The following is an 18,216-nucleotide window of genomic DNA, read 5'->3' on the forward strand; positions in this document are numbered from 1 at the left end:
GTTGCTGAAAGGCGTAAGGTCACACATATAAACACACACATGGGCACAGAGAGGCAGGCACCTACCTTGAGAAACAGCTCATACCCAAACAGACACAGACATCCAGCGCAACAGACAGAGAACAAAACAAACAGACAGCCATAGACCAACACAGTTACCCCATACCCAGACAGATAGAGACTCAAAGATGCCCCACAGAGAGACAGAAACCAAACACAGAGAAAGAGATACCATAGACAGAAAAACACACACCACAGATGAACACAGAGAAAGAGTCATAGATACACCTCACCCAGACAGACAAACCTAAGCAGAGTGAGACACAGGCAGAGAGACCATATCACACATAGAGAGAGAGACAGCACACCTGAGAACACAGACACACAGGCCACACACCACTATGATAAGGGCTGGAAAGTTTTCCAAAAGTTTAGGTGCCAGCCAAAAGTTTTTAGGAGCCGAGGAAAAACTGCATTTCATCCTGCCCACTTTTATTTGCTGTTTTTTCTCTTTAGTTTGCTCGTCTTTTTATTTTCTCATCTAACTTTTTTTTTATACCTTTACCTTTATTCTCATTCCCCCCACCTCCTCCCTCTCTCCCCTCTCTGACTTCTTTGCCCATTCCTCTCCCCTACTTCACCATTTCTTTTCCCCCAGGCATGCAACAGCTGTGAGCTCTCTCCCTGGGTAGGGACCCGGTGGCTGTGGCTGCTCCCACGTCCAGTTCTGCTGCAGAGGAAGTGGCTCCCCCTTGGGTCCACCACAGCAGAAGCATCTCCTCTCCCTGGCCCACCAAAAGAGATACATGGCTAGACCGTGGCATGCTTACAATGATGCTACTTTCTGGCAGCTTGCCCCCCCCGTGCATACAGTGCCTCCACGGCACTGACACTTGACAGCGTAGCCATTTTTAAACATCTTGATTGGGCAGCCAGTATCCCTCCCCTCAAGATTATTCAGCACCCCCCCCCCCCCCCCCAGTTTGCTCACCCCTGAGGTAGTGCATGCCATTAGCTGTGCGTTCTCTCCTTGCCCTGCCCCTGTGCTCCTGCTGGATCCTAACAGGAGCTGTTCACTGCTCGGGTCCTGAAGTGAATCCCAGGGCAGTTGGTAGAACTGCCGCTGCTTTATATCTTTAAGAGCATATGTAAATAATGGTGGTCAGCTTTGATATCACCTGGAATGCGATGTCTTTGGAAGTACATAGTATGTTGGAGGTGAAGTTTTTTTAGAAAACAACTGAAAACTTATCTTTTTAAATGTGCTTTTAAATTTTGAGTTATGAATCTGTATTGTTTGTTGTTTTTTTATTGAAGAATGTGAATGTTTTTTGTAATCTACTCTAAACATTGTTTAGAGCTGCAGAATATAAGTATGGCTAAATATCTATTATTATTTTTTTTTTTAGAAATCAAGGACAGTTTATCAATAAAACATAAACCAGCAAAGAAAAAAAAATTAAGAAAACTTGTAACATTTGATACTGCAGAGAAACTAGTAAACTAGTATGGTACAATTATTAAGATGAAATAAGTCTTTCAGACTTCTGTTTGGTTATGAAACGAATGGCAGAAGTAGTTATACAGCCTGATGATTTCAGTTTAAAGTGATTTTTTTTTTTGTTTGGGCACCTGAAGAGACTAGAACCAGTTGAAAAAATACAAAATCTTCTGCAAAAAGTCTATTTCCATAGCCTTGTATCAGATAGGCCACTGCCACATCAGGTGTCATCTTCCTCTTCACAAGGGCATGCATGAATTAAAAAAGATCCCACTGAACTGGGCTGCTCTCCTGCCCACAGCTTGGCTAAAATGTTCCTCAGATGATTTTCAAAATCTTCTGTACATGTTTAGTTGATTGCCAATAATTAGGAGCAGTCGTCTAGGGTCAGCTGAAGGAACGACAGCGAGAAGAGAAGGAAATGAAGATATAAACTGTTTTAAAACTTTGAGGACCATATTCATGGTCATTTAGCCACATAACTCATAAGCTATCGTCCTAAATGCTGAGTTTTAAATAACTTTGGTACTTATTCAGCTAAAAAAAAGTGTTTCATGAGAGTTCTGGGGCAGGGACGAATCAGTTGGGTAGCTTATCCAGTCAACTTTGATAGTAGGAGTTAGTGAAATAAGTTTTTCAACTAATTCTAGCCATGCCTTACAGCAGGTCTAAAGTTATCTGCCCTCTTGTGCCTGAATAACTTTAGACTTAACCAGCTATCTTCAAAAGAATATAGCCAGTTGCGTGGCCTTGATGTGTTTAAAAAAAAAAGTGTCTCGTGGATTGCAAACTGGCTAAATGTTGCGTTCGTGGCTGCAAGGGGGTGCACTGTGCCCTCGGGAGACCAGCTGGCTTTCCCCGTTTCCCCCCCACCCCGTAACTTTATTTCACAAGTTACGCCTGCCAGAGGCAGGCGTAACTTGCGGTGCGCGATCCAGTGGCCGTGGAGAGGCCTCTGGCCATGCCCCGGGACTTACACGTGTCCCGGGGCTTTACGTGCACCGCCGGGCCTTTTGAAAATAGGCCCGGCGCGCGTAACCCCCCTTCACGCGTAGTAGGGCTTTGAAAATCTGCCCCGTAGTGTGTAAGAGAGAGGGATGGAGTGTGGAAGTATGACTATCTGGGAGGGAGGGTGTGAAGATGGAGGGGACAGTGAGTGCAGAGCAGAAAAAAAATCTAAATTTTGATAGCCCTTTCAGCTAGTGTATAATATGTCTGTCTGTCTCAATGTGCAGAAATAAGGGTTAGCAAATAAAAAATAAAGATGATACCTTTTTGTTGGGCTAACAATACATTACTTGACTAGCTTTTGGGAGCTAATACTCCTTTCCTTGGGTCAGAATAGAATGAGCAAAAGATAACGTTACCAGAAAATATAAGTGAATCATTAGAGGCATTCGGATGATAGTGTGAGAGGAAGAGGGCGGCGGTGGGGGGAGGTTTGAGCGATCAGAAGGTGACAGGCACTATAATTCTGGCTCATAACTCAGCAGTGGTCTGGTTCCAAAAAATGCTCTGCACAGAGGTGCCTTGGGTGGTTCTTGTGTCTTTTTGAATAGACTTGCCTTTAACGTCTGGCTTTGACTCACTGAATGTGCAGCTGCATTGTGATAACAGTAGATGGTGCTGTGGTATAAAAAAAAAATCAGAAGGCATAAGAAATCCAATCTCAGCTGCTCACCAAACGCTTCCATTTTCCCTAGACTGAATATCAAAAACAGGACTGAAAATTTGAGCTATGCAGTTATATCGGTCACAGAAGAGTCCTGAGGAGGGAAGGGGACATGCCAGGATGTTCAGATTTTCAGATAATCCACAGGTCCAATTCATTTTCCCCTAGCTGCAGTGTTCTCTTTGTAGGTTTATTTTTGGAGGGGAAAAAGTCTTGTTTTTGGAACTGATATGATGTAGTTTGGGGTTGGATGATCATTCCTAATAAGAGGAGAACACAGTTTGGCGTACTTTTATGGACATTTATGAATCTGCCTAGCAATGGCTAGTAGAGAGGTTTCTTAGTCCAGACACTACTAGAATTTTGTGCTTCATTGTCTCATTACTGATTTAGAATTCATGTGGAGGAGTAGCCTAGTGGTTAGAGCAGCAGACTATAACCCAGGATTTGAACCCTGGTTTCTCTGGGTTGTTCCTTGTGATGTTGGGCAAGTTACTTTACTCTCTGTTGCCTCTGGTAAAAAAATTAGATTGTAAGCCCTGTGGGGATAGAATCTAATCCACTCTGAAGTGCCAAAAAGCAGAATATATTAAAAAAAATATATATAGAATGTCTGTGTTCTCCTGGAACTGGCTCCTATCCCATTCAGGCTGATACAATGTTTGCACGTGTTAAACAGGCACTCACTCATGAGTACCTGCTCTCTTAACATGTGCTGATCCACCTCTCCTGGGCACCCAATTTAATATTTAAATGGACTGCTACTGGGAAAAAAAAAAAAGGAGCTAGGGAGAATTTTGCATCCCTAGCGCCTCCTCGGCTTCTGGCACCCAGGAGCGGTGGCTATCAGCAGCTGTGCACAGTTTAGGGAAACGCACGCTCGTAAGATTGAGCATCCGTTTACCTAACCTGACCGCCGGCACACTTTTTTTTAATTTCTTTTTTTTTTTTACAGTTCTTTTTTGGTTCCTCGGATTATAGCGCCATGATATTAAGTCGGAGGAACCACAGAAAAGCAGTATTTTCTGCTTTTCTGTAAACTTTTGGGGCTCCTCAAGAATTAACACCTGCTCCGGGGCAGGCGTTAATTTTTGAGTAAAAATGGGCACATCGCGTGCACATTTTTATTTATTTCTTTATTTTTTTGCAGCGGAGATAATGGCTAATAGCCTCGTCAACATGAATTGTCATGTGATGAGCGCTATTAGCTACACGCTCTATTGGATGCGCATTTTGCATCATGGGTCATGGATGTGCGTCCAGTCGTGTGTTGAGTGGTATTGCATCGGCCTGATTGATTGGGAAGAATTCTCATCCACTTGAATCGAATCTGATCAGTAGCTTTAACTCCCCCCCCCTCCCCCACACTGCCATGTGGCTTTCCCTGAGTTCTTGTTATTTGGAAAGGCATAATCTCGTCCTGCAGAGGATGAAATCCGTCCCACCCCGCATCATTCCTTGTGTGGGAATGGACTTGGTGGCCTCTGTGGCAGCAGCAAGACTATAATGATTTCATCTTGAGCACCTCCTAAGCGTAGATGGAATATCATCATAATTGATCCTTAGTATTAACATGACGTGCATCGCAAAAAATGCTGACCGTAGCCTTGCAGGTGAAGACAGTGCCTGAAGTGAGTCACGTTCTGCTGAACTGGGAGCTTTGTTGGCTAATGGATTGGGGTTTGGTCATGAGCCATGTTTTACTGGCATAACTTAAAAAAAAAAAAAAATAGAAACACATGAAAGGTTGGAATAACAACCTGATTTTTAATGTGTAGGTGGGGGAAGGACGCCAAATTACATTTTGTTATTATTGTTTCTTTTCCTTGTTGTCCAACTACCCTTCCCTCCCACTTAGACTGCAAATTCTTTGCAGCGGGAGGACTCTTTTGTTCCTATGTGACCTGTGCCAGTCACTTATTTTATTCCTGATATGACCTGTCAGTGTTTACTCTGTTCTATACGGCACACTCTGTCAGTGGTCTACAACATAATGCTAGCTCGAATAATAGGGACTAAAAATCTTGGATAAATTGCATCCTCTGGGTTTCAATCACCAGCGGAGAGAGGCTTGAATCAGTTGTCTGCTCCATTTCTGGTGGCATACCAGTGCTGGCAGTGCCTGAAAATAAACAAAAGGCAAACCCATTCAGTCCTTCTACAGATTCACTACAATTTCACAGCATATATTTTGAACACTACAATGCTTTGTAAAATGTGCTTCCTTAAAAAGTGCATTTCACCATGTCTCTCCACCTGTCTGTCCTCCTGTCCACCCACATATGCATGTTTCGGGGTGCACTCTGCAATGGATTTGGTTTAAATTTGGTAGAAGAGGCTCCTACCAAAATTCTAGCTCTCCTACCAAATTTCCTGTTACTCCCTTCAAGGAGAGCACCCCTGACACGTGTTCTGGGAAAGTGGGCCACCTGTGAGGGAGGCAGTAAGATCTCTGATCCTCCCCCCCCCCCCCCCCCGACCTAATAGAGCTCCAATCCCTTCCCTTCCCGCCTTATGTCTCTGACAAAAGACAGTGAGTGGGCAGGGACTGATCCAGCTTGCACTCAGAGGCCCCACCTCCTGCACAGAAGCCTCAGTGGGGGTAGAGTCACAGTGGTGCCAGTGAGCACCATGCTCACTGCCTGCTGCTGGAGCCATGAGGTGCTGGGGATGGGGGAGTCAGAAAGAGACTGGAGTTCCATGGGAGAGAGTGATGGGAAGCGGTGGGAGGGCCTCTGTGCCAAACTCTGAGCCTGCAATTTTTCCAAATCATTTTCTAAAGTATTTCTAATTTTTCTTTCTGTGGTATCAAACCATTTTCATTTTAGACACAATAATAAAACAGTGTCACCAGATTCTGAAAGAACAGATTGCCACGTGTCTGTTGATATGTTTCCATGTGCAGTGTAAAAATGAAGGCAGGAAAGTGAACCATAATGGCATCAGTTAAGAGCTGATTATTTCAGTACCTCATATATGCAAATCTAGCTCATGCATGTTCCTGGTGGATATCCTGAGAATTTACTGGCTAGGTATATCCCAAGGACTGGGTTGAGAACCTCTGATCTAAAGCAGGGCTTCCAAAATCTGTCCTGGGGCGCCCCCACAGCCAATCAGGCTTTCAGAATATCCACACTGAATATGCATGAGAAATTTGCATATACTGAATCCCCTAATAAGGGACAATTACAGCATTTTTCAATGGAGCTGGAAGTATCGCATTGGTGAAAGGCACATTAATACACATTGTAATCTGGGTCAGTAACCAGCTGCTTTATCCAGCCATGACCTTGCTGGATAAGGGCTGGATTTAAGATTGTGGAACCCAGGGGCAAAATGCCAGGGCAGTGCACCTTTGAAGCTGTGCTGGCATATGACCCTATAGCAAGCAGAAGCTGGCTTTTCTTTGGGCAAGATATGTGGTACCTTCAAAATTTGGCAACCTAGGCATATGCCTATGTTACCTATGCCTAAATCTGGCCTTGCTGTTTAAGTGGATGCAAGGTTAGACTAAACTAAGGACTAGTTTTCAGTGTGGTGCACCTGGAGCACAGGTATCAACCATTACACTCAGATCCTCAGCCGTCCACCTTTATTCCTTCTTGGCTGGGGGTGGAATAGTAAAACCAGGGGGCCACAAGGGTGGGAGAATTACATCCTTGCCTTCCACAAGCCAGGTATCAGTTATATATATAATAATTCAAGTTAGCCAGAAATCCATTTCTATGGGAAACTTTATTCCTTACCTATCTAGCTTTAAAAGACCTAAGCCTAAAAAGGAAATATCGAATGGCTTTTAAACCTCAGGAAGCAGAGGCTAAGAGACCAGTATTGAACAGAAATCGGCCATCTGGGGGTCAATACTTCACTCAAAATAATCCTGCCTTGTACCCCCCCTCCTCCCCCCAAGAACCTGAGTAGGAGAAGTAAAAACTTCAGACCTCTTTGGCAGCTTGGAAAGGTCCCGTGAGGGGGCAAGCAAAGGGCATTTAGGCACGAATGCCCTAATGGGGATGGGGTCCTAGGCGCTAGGCTGCTCTTAGTCCTGCACCCCCCCCCCTGCCTCCCCCAGGTCATCAAGGGGCGGGACTCGGGCTTGGAATGAAGGGGGGAGGGGTGGGATTAGCAGCTGGGTCAGTCGGCAAACCTCGATAAAAGCCCAGAAAGGACGCAATTCACTCTTCAGTTCAGCCCCCCCCCCCCCAGGATTAAACGCCGCTAGTTCAGACGCCGCTCGTGAGATCGGCGTTTTCGGAGCTGACCTCATCCGGGGGCGGGCCACAGGGCTTGTGGGCAAACACAGGTGAGAAGTTTCCTGTTCCTCCGCGTGCAGGGCTTTCTGATGGTAGCAAACGCTTCGAGCTCTCGACAATACAAGCTCCCCCCAGGGACGCATTGATTTCAAGTTGTTTACATCTGGTGATCAGCTGTTTCCCTGAGGCTAACAACATGTCAAAACATCTTGAAGTTATGTAAATATCCAGCTCATGAATATGTACAGGCGTGCAGGCTGACTCCTGCGCAGGTGCAGTGCCCGGGCAGATCGCTTTTGTTGGGGGCTGCGGGCGAGGGGAGCCCTGGAGGGAGAGAAGTTTCGCAGGGAACAGTAGTCACTACTTTCCAGCGGCAAAGAATATGGACTTGCTGACTTTTTAGACTGGGGAGGGGGGCTGGTGCCTGCTCATGCATTGAATCATCTCTTCAGAAGGAGGTTATCTTGAATTTAAATTACAACAGCTCCAGAGAGGAGGGAGGGAGAGAGAGAGAACAGGTTTGTTCCACTTGCCTAGGACAATGCTGGTTGCACCCACTTTACCCGAGTGTTACGAAAAGATACATTAATAACAATCAGTCATCGAACAGCAAATACACTGGATTTTTTTTTTTAATGTAGGTGTTGTATTCTAAAAAAAAAAAAATCCATTAGGCCTTTGTGTGTGAATGTTTGTTTTAGCAGGGACGCGCTTTTTTAAAATGTGTTTTTAACAGACGATTTGTTAAACTACTCCATAGTGCTGGATAGGTTGTTTTGCACGTTCAGATTGATTTAAAGCAGATTTCTCCACCTCATACTGCAAAGGCTCTGTGGCTTTTCCAGTAGGTGCTTTCTCATTTTTTTTTCTTGCCTTTTCATTCTCTCCTCCCTGAATATTGCTGGGATTTTTTTTGTGTGTGTGTGTATGTAGGTTTCTTCTTGCAGAAATCCGTGTTTCTTTAGGAAGCTCAGCTTTCGAGTAACTTGGACTGCAGTGCAACCTGTTTCTCTTCGGGGGCCGCTTTTTCCTGCTGCCTGCCTCCCTCCCTGCTAGCATTGTCTGGGCAGATGGAAGGGCTTGGGCGCCAGCCCTGCGCTCTGGTGTTGCACACAGGCTGAGCAGCAGAGGCAGCGCTCCTCCTCCTTCTCCTCCTCCTCCTCACCGAGCTGATTTGTCTCGTTGAATCGCAGGGAGCGGGCACCTTACATAGGGGGGGAAGCGCAGAAACTCTCATTCTCTCGGTATTGGAAAAGGTAGTGGATGCTTTTTAAAATTGTATTTTAGAAGGCATACAAAATCTATTTACCCGTTAGTTATTTTATTTTATTTTTTTTTTCTGTTGGAACTGCAGGGACTGGCAGTTGTAATTTAGCAACTGCTAGAGCAGGATCCTTATTTTATGGGAAGCCAAACATGTGCTGGCTTTTTTTTTTTTTTTTGCCCAAGGATTTTCCCAGGATTTTCTTTTCTTTCTTTTTTTCTTTTCATGGGAATGGAGCTACAGTAGCCACCTTTTTAGACTGAAAATTTAGACTACTGCTTGCTGCTGACTGGACTGTTTCCATTACTGTCGTGTCTGGAGCCCTTTTATCCCGAGCTCGATAATTTTGGCTGGCTGTTTAGCCTTACTGGATCACTTCTTCTTCTTTTTTTTTTTTGTTCTCTCTTTTTTTTTAACTTGCAGGATGGCTCGCTTCGGGGAAGCGGTGGCCGGAAGGTTGGGATCCGGGGATGGAGGCTCGGAACGCAGCAAGAACTTGCAGGTGGCGGCGCCAGCGCCAGTCGGAAGTCAAGCAGCTTTCAAACAATCCAAAGCCCAACGAGCGAGGACCATGGCTTTGTACAACCCCATCCCGGTCCGACAGAACTGCTTCACCGTGAACAGGTCGCTTTTTCTCTTCGGGGAAGACAATATTATCAGGAAATATGCCAAGAAAGTCATCGACTGGCCATATCCTTTTCAATCATTGCCGCTGATAATCTTGCTTTTTGATTTTTTTTTTCTCCCCCCTTCTGCTCTGGATCTGCACCTCTTTTTTTATTTTTAGGCAGAACTTATCTCCTCCTGAGCACTGATTCTGTTTATACTGCATTAGATGCAGAGCATTTACGGCAGTGGGAGGTAAGCTGTTTCTCTTTCATTCTGAGGGGCGTACGATTCTGTATGGAGAGTTTCATAAATATAAGCTTGTGGTATACAAAATGCAAAGTCACTTATACATTTCATTTCAGTCCTTTTTCGTTGTATTATATGCTGAAGATTTGCCTTCAGGTTGTCGCCTCCTTGCGCTTCTGCATTTTCCCTCCTCTGTATCGTTTTTCTCTGCAACCCATCAATGTCGAATCCTATTGTTTTTCTAGAGATTCTGGAGTCCGGCAAGAAAGAGAGAGAAAGCATTTGAGGAAACGTTTCTCCGAGTGGCCAGAGTTTTGGCCCGTATACTTTAACTGCACTAAATGAAATCTTAGAAACGCCAAAATTTAAGTTGGTAGCCTGTCCTCCAGGACTGAATGCAAAGAGTACTTTGGCTGTAACCTTACAGTTCAATTATTTCTTTTATTCTGGACTTTAACTTCAATAAATTTATAAAAAGTTAGCTAATGCCTAATTAGTTCCTAGTAATTTGACTGCTGGACTTATCTACCCCCACGTTCTCTATTTATCAATCAAATACTAAAATAGGATAATTGCATTTAATACACTTTCCTAGGAAGTCACATTAGTATTTATTGGTAGCATAACTGGATATGTTTATATCGGTTAAGCAGCAAGGATTTTGTTGTTCTTGCATTGATGGGGTGGGAAAGAGGAAAATTGGCGTGGCTGGTTATCCAGCCAACAGAGAAGTACGGTAGGACTTCAGCGCTTTGTCCTGTGCGTCCTACCGGTTAGGTGCCACATGTAGCTATCCTTTTTTTTTTTTTTTTTTAGGGTTTATTACTATGGAAACCTCCCAGTACCCCGTTTGGGATGCAAGAGCTTCTGCTGAGTTACAGACCTAGGGGGCAGGTCGTCTGGGATTCTGTACAAAGGGCAATTCTCTTGGAGATTTCTCCGTGTGGCACCTAATCTTCAAAAGGGTGCTTCTTTTGTGGTAATCTCCCTTTTGGAGTGTGTTAAAACTGTTTTATCCCTGCAGATTACTCTCATAATTTTGTGCAGAAACCATTTTCTCTGGTAGATTATTATTATTGTTGTTGTTGTTTAAGAAACACACAAAACCGTTCCGTCTCGATCGCCCCACCCTCCACAGCCTCCTCCCACTATCCCACACCGCCACGTTTTCCTCAGCTCAACACTGCAGCAAGTTCCCGACTCGCATTCATAAATACAAACTGCCTTTCATTTGTGCTTCCACTGTTGATTGCATGCAATTTATCCATTTGTGTTACGTACGGCAGGTGGCTTTTGTATGGAATTAATGCCACTGACCTCGCCCACGGGAATAGACTGCCGTCCAAGCCATTGGACCTCAGAATTCAGACGCGGTCTTATTTCAGCACCACAGACAGCTGCTCAAACACTGCAAAGCACCGAACAAAGGGCGCGCACGCATACAGCTTTCAGCACCGTCGCCAGTTCCGACTGATAGTCTTCACATAGCTGTAATCTGAGGCGATGAAGAGCGGATGAATGTACTTTGATTGTTAGGTACAGTTCTTTCCCATGGCAATTGTTACTGAAGCACAAAGCTCCGCCTTTATAAAGTGAGGGTACTGTGCACATTTTCTCTGCATCTTGCATGCTAATTCTTGCTTTACATTTGAAATACCACTAAATGCAAAATAAGACCAGCTAGTTGCTTATTTAATGGATGTTTCTTTCTAGCCATATAAATATGTATAGTTTTCTATCTAACCAACTTTAATTTAGGGCTTTATGTATCAACATTTTTTTTCCATTTTGTGCCTGTGAACCAAATCCTGATAAAACGGTCCCTTAGATTCACTTATTGCTATCTTAGCTCTTACCAAGTGTATCATTGCAAAATATTGTTTTGTATTCTGCTCATATCAGTTTCACAAATTGCTTTGCAACAGAATCAACCCATGTCATTAACCTAAAACTTTATTTAGTAATTTTTACCATTTTTTTGTAATTTATTTTTCTGTTTTTACCCCCTTGGTTTCACCTAGATTTTATGATGTCTTCATATTCTGTAAACAAGTAAAACAGCTGTAAGAAGCAGATGGTAAGAGTTGTCCTTTGTTTAAAAAAAAAATAAATAGCAAGTGTGTTCTGAGACAGAGTTGATGGTGATTTTACCAAGCTCAGGACAGTAAAATCTGTCTGATAATTACTGTTGGTTTTGTGTGTAGGGGTCTGAATCTAAAATCTGATTGTGTTCTGACCAAAAATGAATCAGATGGATATTTTTCCCCAAGCAGGGGACAGTTCCTTCATCCAGGAAACTAATCAGTGAGTGTGTAATTAGGTGAGGTGGGGTGAGGAGGCTAGTTCATATCATCAGGTATTAGACTATTTTCTGTTTGCTGGACCACAAGGACATTAAAATTTGAGTGAACTGAGCAAAAAGCTTTGGAGACAAAAGGGCTGATTCACTCTCAGCATTCTGAGCCTGCACTTGGTGAATAGTGTCTGATTATTGGGTTTTCTTAAATAGCAAGAGTCGTGAAAGGCTATATTCAAAGCAGGTAAATATTTATTTATTCAGAAACAAGTGGGAATATACAAGAGGTGGAGTCACCATAGATACTTCACCAACCCCATTTGCTCTGTCCTAAGGCAGCCCACCAATAGTTGGTTATGCATGCATTTCCTTAATGATTTACCTCCTGGAGACCTTTACCCCAGATATGTTTACTTCTACATAGAGCAGGAGAAATCTTGGTCCTCCCATTAACTTCTACAGGAGGAAGAAAATAAGCATTTCCTTTTCCTTTCATGGAAAATATCTGGAGCTGGACCATTGGAATGTAATATGAAATCAGGCTTTGTTCACTTTCAGACATGTACTGAGGGTGGAGAAATCATAGCACATGGAACAGATGACTTGCTACCTCCAGTACAGCTCATCTGCTCCTTGTAGCCAAAAACAAAGAGCTCCAGCCTCCTGATCAAACCCAGTAGGGCTGAAGAAGAGCTGCTACCTGCTGATGCACGCCTACACCGGATATGGCTTGTACAATTGAAGAGAAAACAGCACTGATGGATCCCACCCCCCAATATGGCTCTCTAGAGCCAAAGAAGAATGCTGCCCCACCTGATGTGGTATGTGCTGCCCAAGCTCTCTGCCCCCTTTCACAGCCAGGTAGAAAGCAGTCTGACACTTCTAACCTGCTGCTCCTGCCTCCAATTTTGTCCTTTCTATGCCGGTCAATCTATCAATCTGAGTTCATGGAAGATAGAGGCACTAGTGGCAGGAGTAGCCACTTACAAATGTCAGGTCACTAATGTTGCTTGCTCTTCTATTGGCCAGAGTAGGTTATTGGGGGGGGGGGGGGGTGGGGAGGTGAGGGAAAGATAGGCAACCTGGGAAAGAGGAGGAATAGCCTTAAAGTTGAGTAAGGGGACTCTGAGATTGGGTCAAGGAAAGTAAAGACTTGGGAGACTTGGAACTCAAGCATTGATGGTGGGAATCAACTGGGACTCAGAAATTGGGGGGAGGTATGTGGGAATTGTAAAATGTGGCGAAGATTGGGGGGCTGATGGGTGGGAGGGGTTGAGAGGTGCTGTGAAATATCTGGAAGGCTAGGGAATTGCTGAGAGGAAGTGAAAAGAGACTGGGAGCTCTGAAGGGGAGCCAGAAGAAATTATTGGCTCTGTGGAGTTGATGAAATGGAAAAGGGTATTGAGCAGGGCATGAAAGAAAGGGAAACTAGGGAAGGGGAAGTACAGAAGGTGGAAATTATGGACTTGTCGAGAAGAGACAAGGTTTTTGAAAGAGGAAGAGTTGGGGGAATAGAAAGTCTGGGGTGGGGTGAAGAAGGGAAAAGAAGACTGAAGATTGGGAAGGACAATGGGGCAAAAGACAGAGGTGGGATGGAGGAAAGGAGTTGTACTGAAAATGGGGAGGAGTAAGGAAGGGTGCAAAACAACAAAAGATGTAGTGATATGGTAATGGGAGATTATGATAGAAGGTGAGGTTGGGATTTTGGATTTGATTTCATTGCTTTCCAAATCTGTGCATATTGAGAATAACTTTCAAGATTGCTCACGTGTGCCCATATATGCATGTACATGGGTGTGCATAAAGTTGCTACAGTATTTTATAATTTGGGTGCAAACAATATGTGCGGGTTATAAAATATGATGGTAACTTTGATACTGGTACATGGGCACACATGTACGCGCATATGCCAGCTTGCGCCAAAGGACACGACCATTTATAACATATACACATATATGAATGCATGGTATAAATAGGCTGTATGCCATGTACATGTGAGCACAATTTTATATGGATGCACACATATGCGCGCAAATGTTGCCTTTACTGCATAAGTAGAGGGATTTTAGTAGACGCATGCCGACAGAATTACCAATTTCCCCAGTTCGCCCATGTAAAGGATGGGACTTCCTAACCTCCCTAGTTAAATAGCCTCCCTTTTATCCTGTTTGTCCCTATCCATAAAATCCAGCTGACTAGCCTAGTTTTTTTTTGTTTAGGACCTGCATGCCATTCATAGCAGAAGTAAAGTTAGGTGGTAGGGAACCCCGGCGCATGCTTGTGTAAGTATTTACACACTGGTTTCATTCATAAATCCTAGCATGGCCATACCCTACCCACACCTCACCCCTTTTTCGGAAAAATAATTTTGGGCACGTATGTGGGTGCCTTTAAAATCTGTGTGGCACATACCAGCACGGCTTCTACGTGTATCTCCTGGCTTTGGCGCCTACTGGGCTTTTAAAATTCACCCCTATGAGTACATATGCATTCAAACATGCTGGCATATGTAAAAACTGTGAGCCGCACAAGTTCGGCCTTATCCAGGTAAGTAGCAGCAAAGCTAAATCAGATAGCCAAATAAGTAGGACTTTTAGATATTTCGCCCCTCACCTCTGATCCGAAATGACTCTGGCATAGCTTCCAGCAGCATGTTGATAGAAATTTCTCTAATTCAGGACTGCCTTTATAGGTCCCCTAGCCAGGAATTCCTGTGGTGATGTCTGATGTGTCATCCTCCAGGAGAATATAAGGAAGTATCTTGCTACCAGCCAGTGCCTCAGCAACAGGTCTGCTGGTGCCCTTGCATTCCAGTGTGTGTTGCTTTCCTTGTCTCGTTCTTGCCATTTGCATTGTTCTATGTTCCTTGTTTTCTCCTATCTCCTCTGTGCTCTGTTCCTTGTCTGGTTGGCCTTGTCTGTCTTGTCTGTCCTGTTTCTCTTGGACTGACTATCTGATTCCTGACCCTGGCTTGGCCCCTGACCTTCCTCTGTCTGCTGCCTGCCTCAGTCTCTGGCATGTTACTCGTTTTGCTGTCTGCTGCTTGCCACGACTCTTGCTCAGATCAGACTATCTCTCAGTATAGCCCTAGGGATCCACCTAAGTCCTGCCAGCCATCAGAACCCAAGGGTTCAACCTGTGGGGGAGGAGGCTGGTATAGGTGACACTCCAGCCAGTCCCACCCAAGGTCTTCTCCGCCAGCTATTGGTGCAGGCCTGGTGGGTTCACTCACTAGGCAGTGCCAATTGCACCACAGCACAAAGGGTCCACAACCCTGGGCAGTGTTATATTAGACTTATCTGGCTATTTAACTTAGGGCCAGATTTATTAGGGCTTTTCTCCCATTTGGTATCTATGGGAAAACCCTTTGTGAATCAGGTACTTAGCCAGATAACTAGTGTTTTAAGATTTATCTATCTTACATAGCTGGATAAGTCTGAAAAGTGCTACTTAGTTGGAAAGTAGCTTTTTTCAGACTTATCTGGCTAAGTTACACCGGTTGCTACTTAGCCGGATAAATCAGTATATCTCACAGTATCCAAGAGTCCACTCAAACAGCCAGGTAAGTGTGCACAAATAATATACTCATGTATTTTTACTTCAAATTTTAAAAGGATACACAAAAATTTTACACATGTTTATTTGCATTTATCCCTCATAATTTGGCTTTTATATACATAAGTGGGGGATTTTCTAACATACGCACAGCAATGAACTAACCAGTTTTACCAGTTAGTCTACCAGTTTGACCAGTCCATCTGCAGCTCATGAAAATCTTCCTGGTTCCTCAGCCTGAAGTCCACCCCCACATTTCACCCTGACCCCACATCCTGTCATTGTTTTCATTTTAAAGATAATGGTCACTTACTCCAGATGTTGAGCAGGAGTAAATATACTCAAGTGAAGTTCTAGATTTACATACATAAAATAGCAACTTATTTGCATAAATGTTGGCCTCTACCCAGAATGCCCTGGCCTGTCCCTTTTTTTTACACACACATTGACTCATGGACCTTGATTTATGCATGTATGTTGAGGTTTCTAAAATAGCATATACACACGTAAGTGCTATTTTTTATGAGTGCAACATTTGAAACTGCACCTTAAATTGAGTTACAATTCAGGTATAGTAGGTATGATTCTGCCCGGAGGTCTTACTATATAAATTGGTATCTGAAGTAATAGAGGGAAAAGTGACTTGCCAAGGTCACAAGGAGCATGTGTGGGGGAAGTAGAATTTGAATCCTGGCTCCCCTGGGACAGTCCTGTCCTGCACTTGAAGTCAGCCAAGGGAGTGTTATGGTTTTGAGGTGTTTGAGTGGACTCTTGGATACTGTGGAGATGACCATGCCCATGGGGAGGAACCCTGTGAGGAACCACAGTATTAGGCTAGACTCGGGGATGCACAAACACAGAGATTTCTCTTATTATACAGCTTAGGTGTACCACCAGAGGTGGCAGTAGTGAGGCAATCCAGAGGTAGCAGTCTAGGGACCCTTGGCAGAGGGGACCCGTCTCGCAGAGATAGTATAGAGAGATCCGGATGCAGGTTCCCAGTGCAGCAGAGCTGTAGATGAGACAGACTGAGAAAGTTAATTACTCACTAAGTTGGTAGCTGTATAGGTAAAGATTCCAGCAGGCAGAAGTAGTTGAGCACAGGTACCAAGCCAGGGAGAATAGGCCCTCGAGGAGTGAGTATCTGATCCCGGATAGGCACCTGAAAGAAAGCAAAGGGCCCCCGAGGAGTGGGTACCTAAGTTAGAGAAATACCCTGAAGGGCAGAGAGAGCTTCCAGCAACAGCAAGGAAGCGGCAGAGTAGCTCAGACTGGAGGCTTTCCATCCATTCACGATCCTTGCTAACTCGATGAGCTAGCAAACAAGGGTAGGCTAAATACCTGGCTGGTGTGACATCACTCGAGGGGGACGCCCCCGAGGTTCCCGCCATGACGTGGATAAAGATGAGGGTGACGAGCACACGCACCTTAGGAGGCCCTTAGGAGAAACATGGTGTGAGGCTTTGCCAGAGCCATTCCGAGGACGCCGGGGAGAGCGGCAAACATACTCAGCGGCAGCCATGTTCCCAAGGCTGGTGGGGAGAGCAGAAAGAAAGGTGAGGCACAAAGGTCAAAGCCGTCTGAGACCGGACGCAACAGGGAGAAAGAAGCAGGAACGTCTCCATTACAACATGAGCTTCACTCTCTCCAACTGCAGATCTCAGCTACCGTTGCCTCTGCTGTTACCTCTGAGGAACTCTCTATCACTGGCTGGTAAGGAGCAGGAGCTGCTCTGGATTGAGAGCTTCAGCAAGCAACTAAGACTGCTGGTTATTACAAGTCCCCAAATGTAGAATTTGGAATAGAGACTCCGGAGATATGAGGGTCAAGTCTACCACCACCTAAGAATGCCAGCAATGGGTATAAGGAGTGACAAAAAACCTAGTGTGCTCAATAAGTGCAACATCCAGCTAGAACATCTTTGAGAGTCCAGGCTGTGCCTAAAGATGACAGCATTGTACAGTACTGGACAGTGTCCTGGGTATTAGTTTGCCTGCTATTCCAATGCCTATGGAAGTATTGCCTACTTGAGATTTACAAGGAAGAGTTAAGGAGAATATACCAGATACTCCTTCCAGCATTACTTTATTGGATTCTTGGAAGGTGGTTATGCACACTGAGACTACTCTGCAGGACTCTTTCTCAATTTTGCAATTTTTCTAAGGAGACTGTTTTGTAAGATGGAGGAGCATGCTACTTGATTTGTAAGTGTGGAAAGGCAAGTTGCTAGGATGATTACCCAAATCTCCACCTTACAAGCTACCAATGCAGCCCATATGAAGGATAATCTACTATTGCACAATAAAATTGAACCTTTGGAGAACACGAACAGGATGAGGAATTTGCTTTTATGAAATTTTCCTGCAATTGGGTTGATTCAAGTTTTTTTTTGTTTTTTTTTGCAGATTGGAATAATACATTTTTACCCAGGTAAGGAGAACGGCATTTCTCCAATTGAAACAATGTGTAGCCCTGGGAGCTTCTTTCTTTGTTTTTTTAAATTCCTGTGTAAAATGTATGGTGTATTCTAGGAATAAGTTTACTTTTTTAAAATCTTTTGCATCCTGAGTAATTCCTTCTTGATCGGAATGAAGGGAATTAACTTTCCTTTACGTTGAAGCGTGGGGTAGACAGATGTATGGTATTAGGCAGAAGCATAGTGTTTTAGGGGTCCTGTTGCACTGGATCCTGGCCTTGATATCTTTTTGAGATATTAGGTTCCCCGTCCTTTTTTTTTTTTTTTTTTTTTTTTTTTTGGAGACTTTTCATATATATCTATCTATGCTATTTCTGTATTAGATGTTTATTCTTTTGTTTACAA

The 18,216-nt window shown here is 44.1% G+C and overlaps 1 protein-coding gene across 10 annotated transcripts in view; it reads left to right on the forward strand.

The window, feature by feature from the left end:
* Positions 1 to 18,216, forward strand: part of CACNA1E (calcium voltage-gated channel subunit alpha1 E) — a 735,423-nt gene that overhangs the window by 157,293 nt on the left and 559,914 nt on the right. For all 10 annotated transcript variants that reach the window (XR_003858904.1, XR_003858905.1, XM_029617785.1 and 7 more), the window contains exon 3: positions 9,113 to 9,379. Coding sequence is in view for 8 of the 10 variants with exons in the window: in XM_029617785.1 (XP_029473645.1) it covers positions 9,113 to 9,379 (267 nt within the window). In the remaining 2 variants the exon portion in view is untranslated. The remainder of the gene's footprint in view (positions 1 to 9,112; positions 9,380 to 18,216) is intronic.

Source organism: Rhinatrema bivittatum, chromosome 10, assembly GCF_901001135.1.
Source record: "Rhinatrema bivittatum chromosome 10, aRhiBiv1.1, whole genome shotgun sequence".
NCBI classification, from domain to species: domain Eukaryota; kingdom Metazoa; phylum Chordata; class Amphibia; order Gymnophiona; family Rhinatrematidae; genus Rhinatrema; species Rhinatrema bivittatum.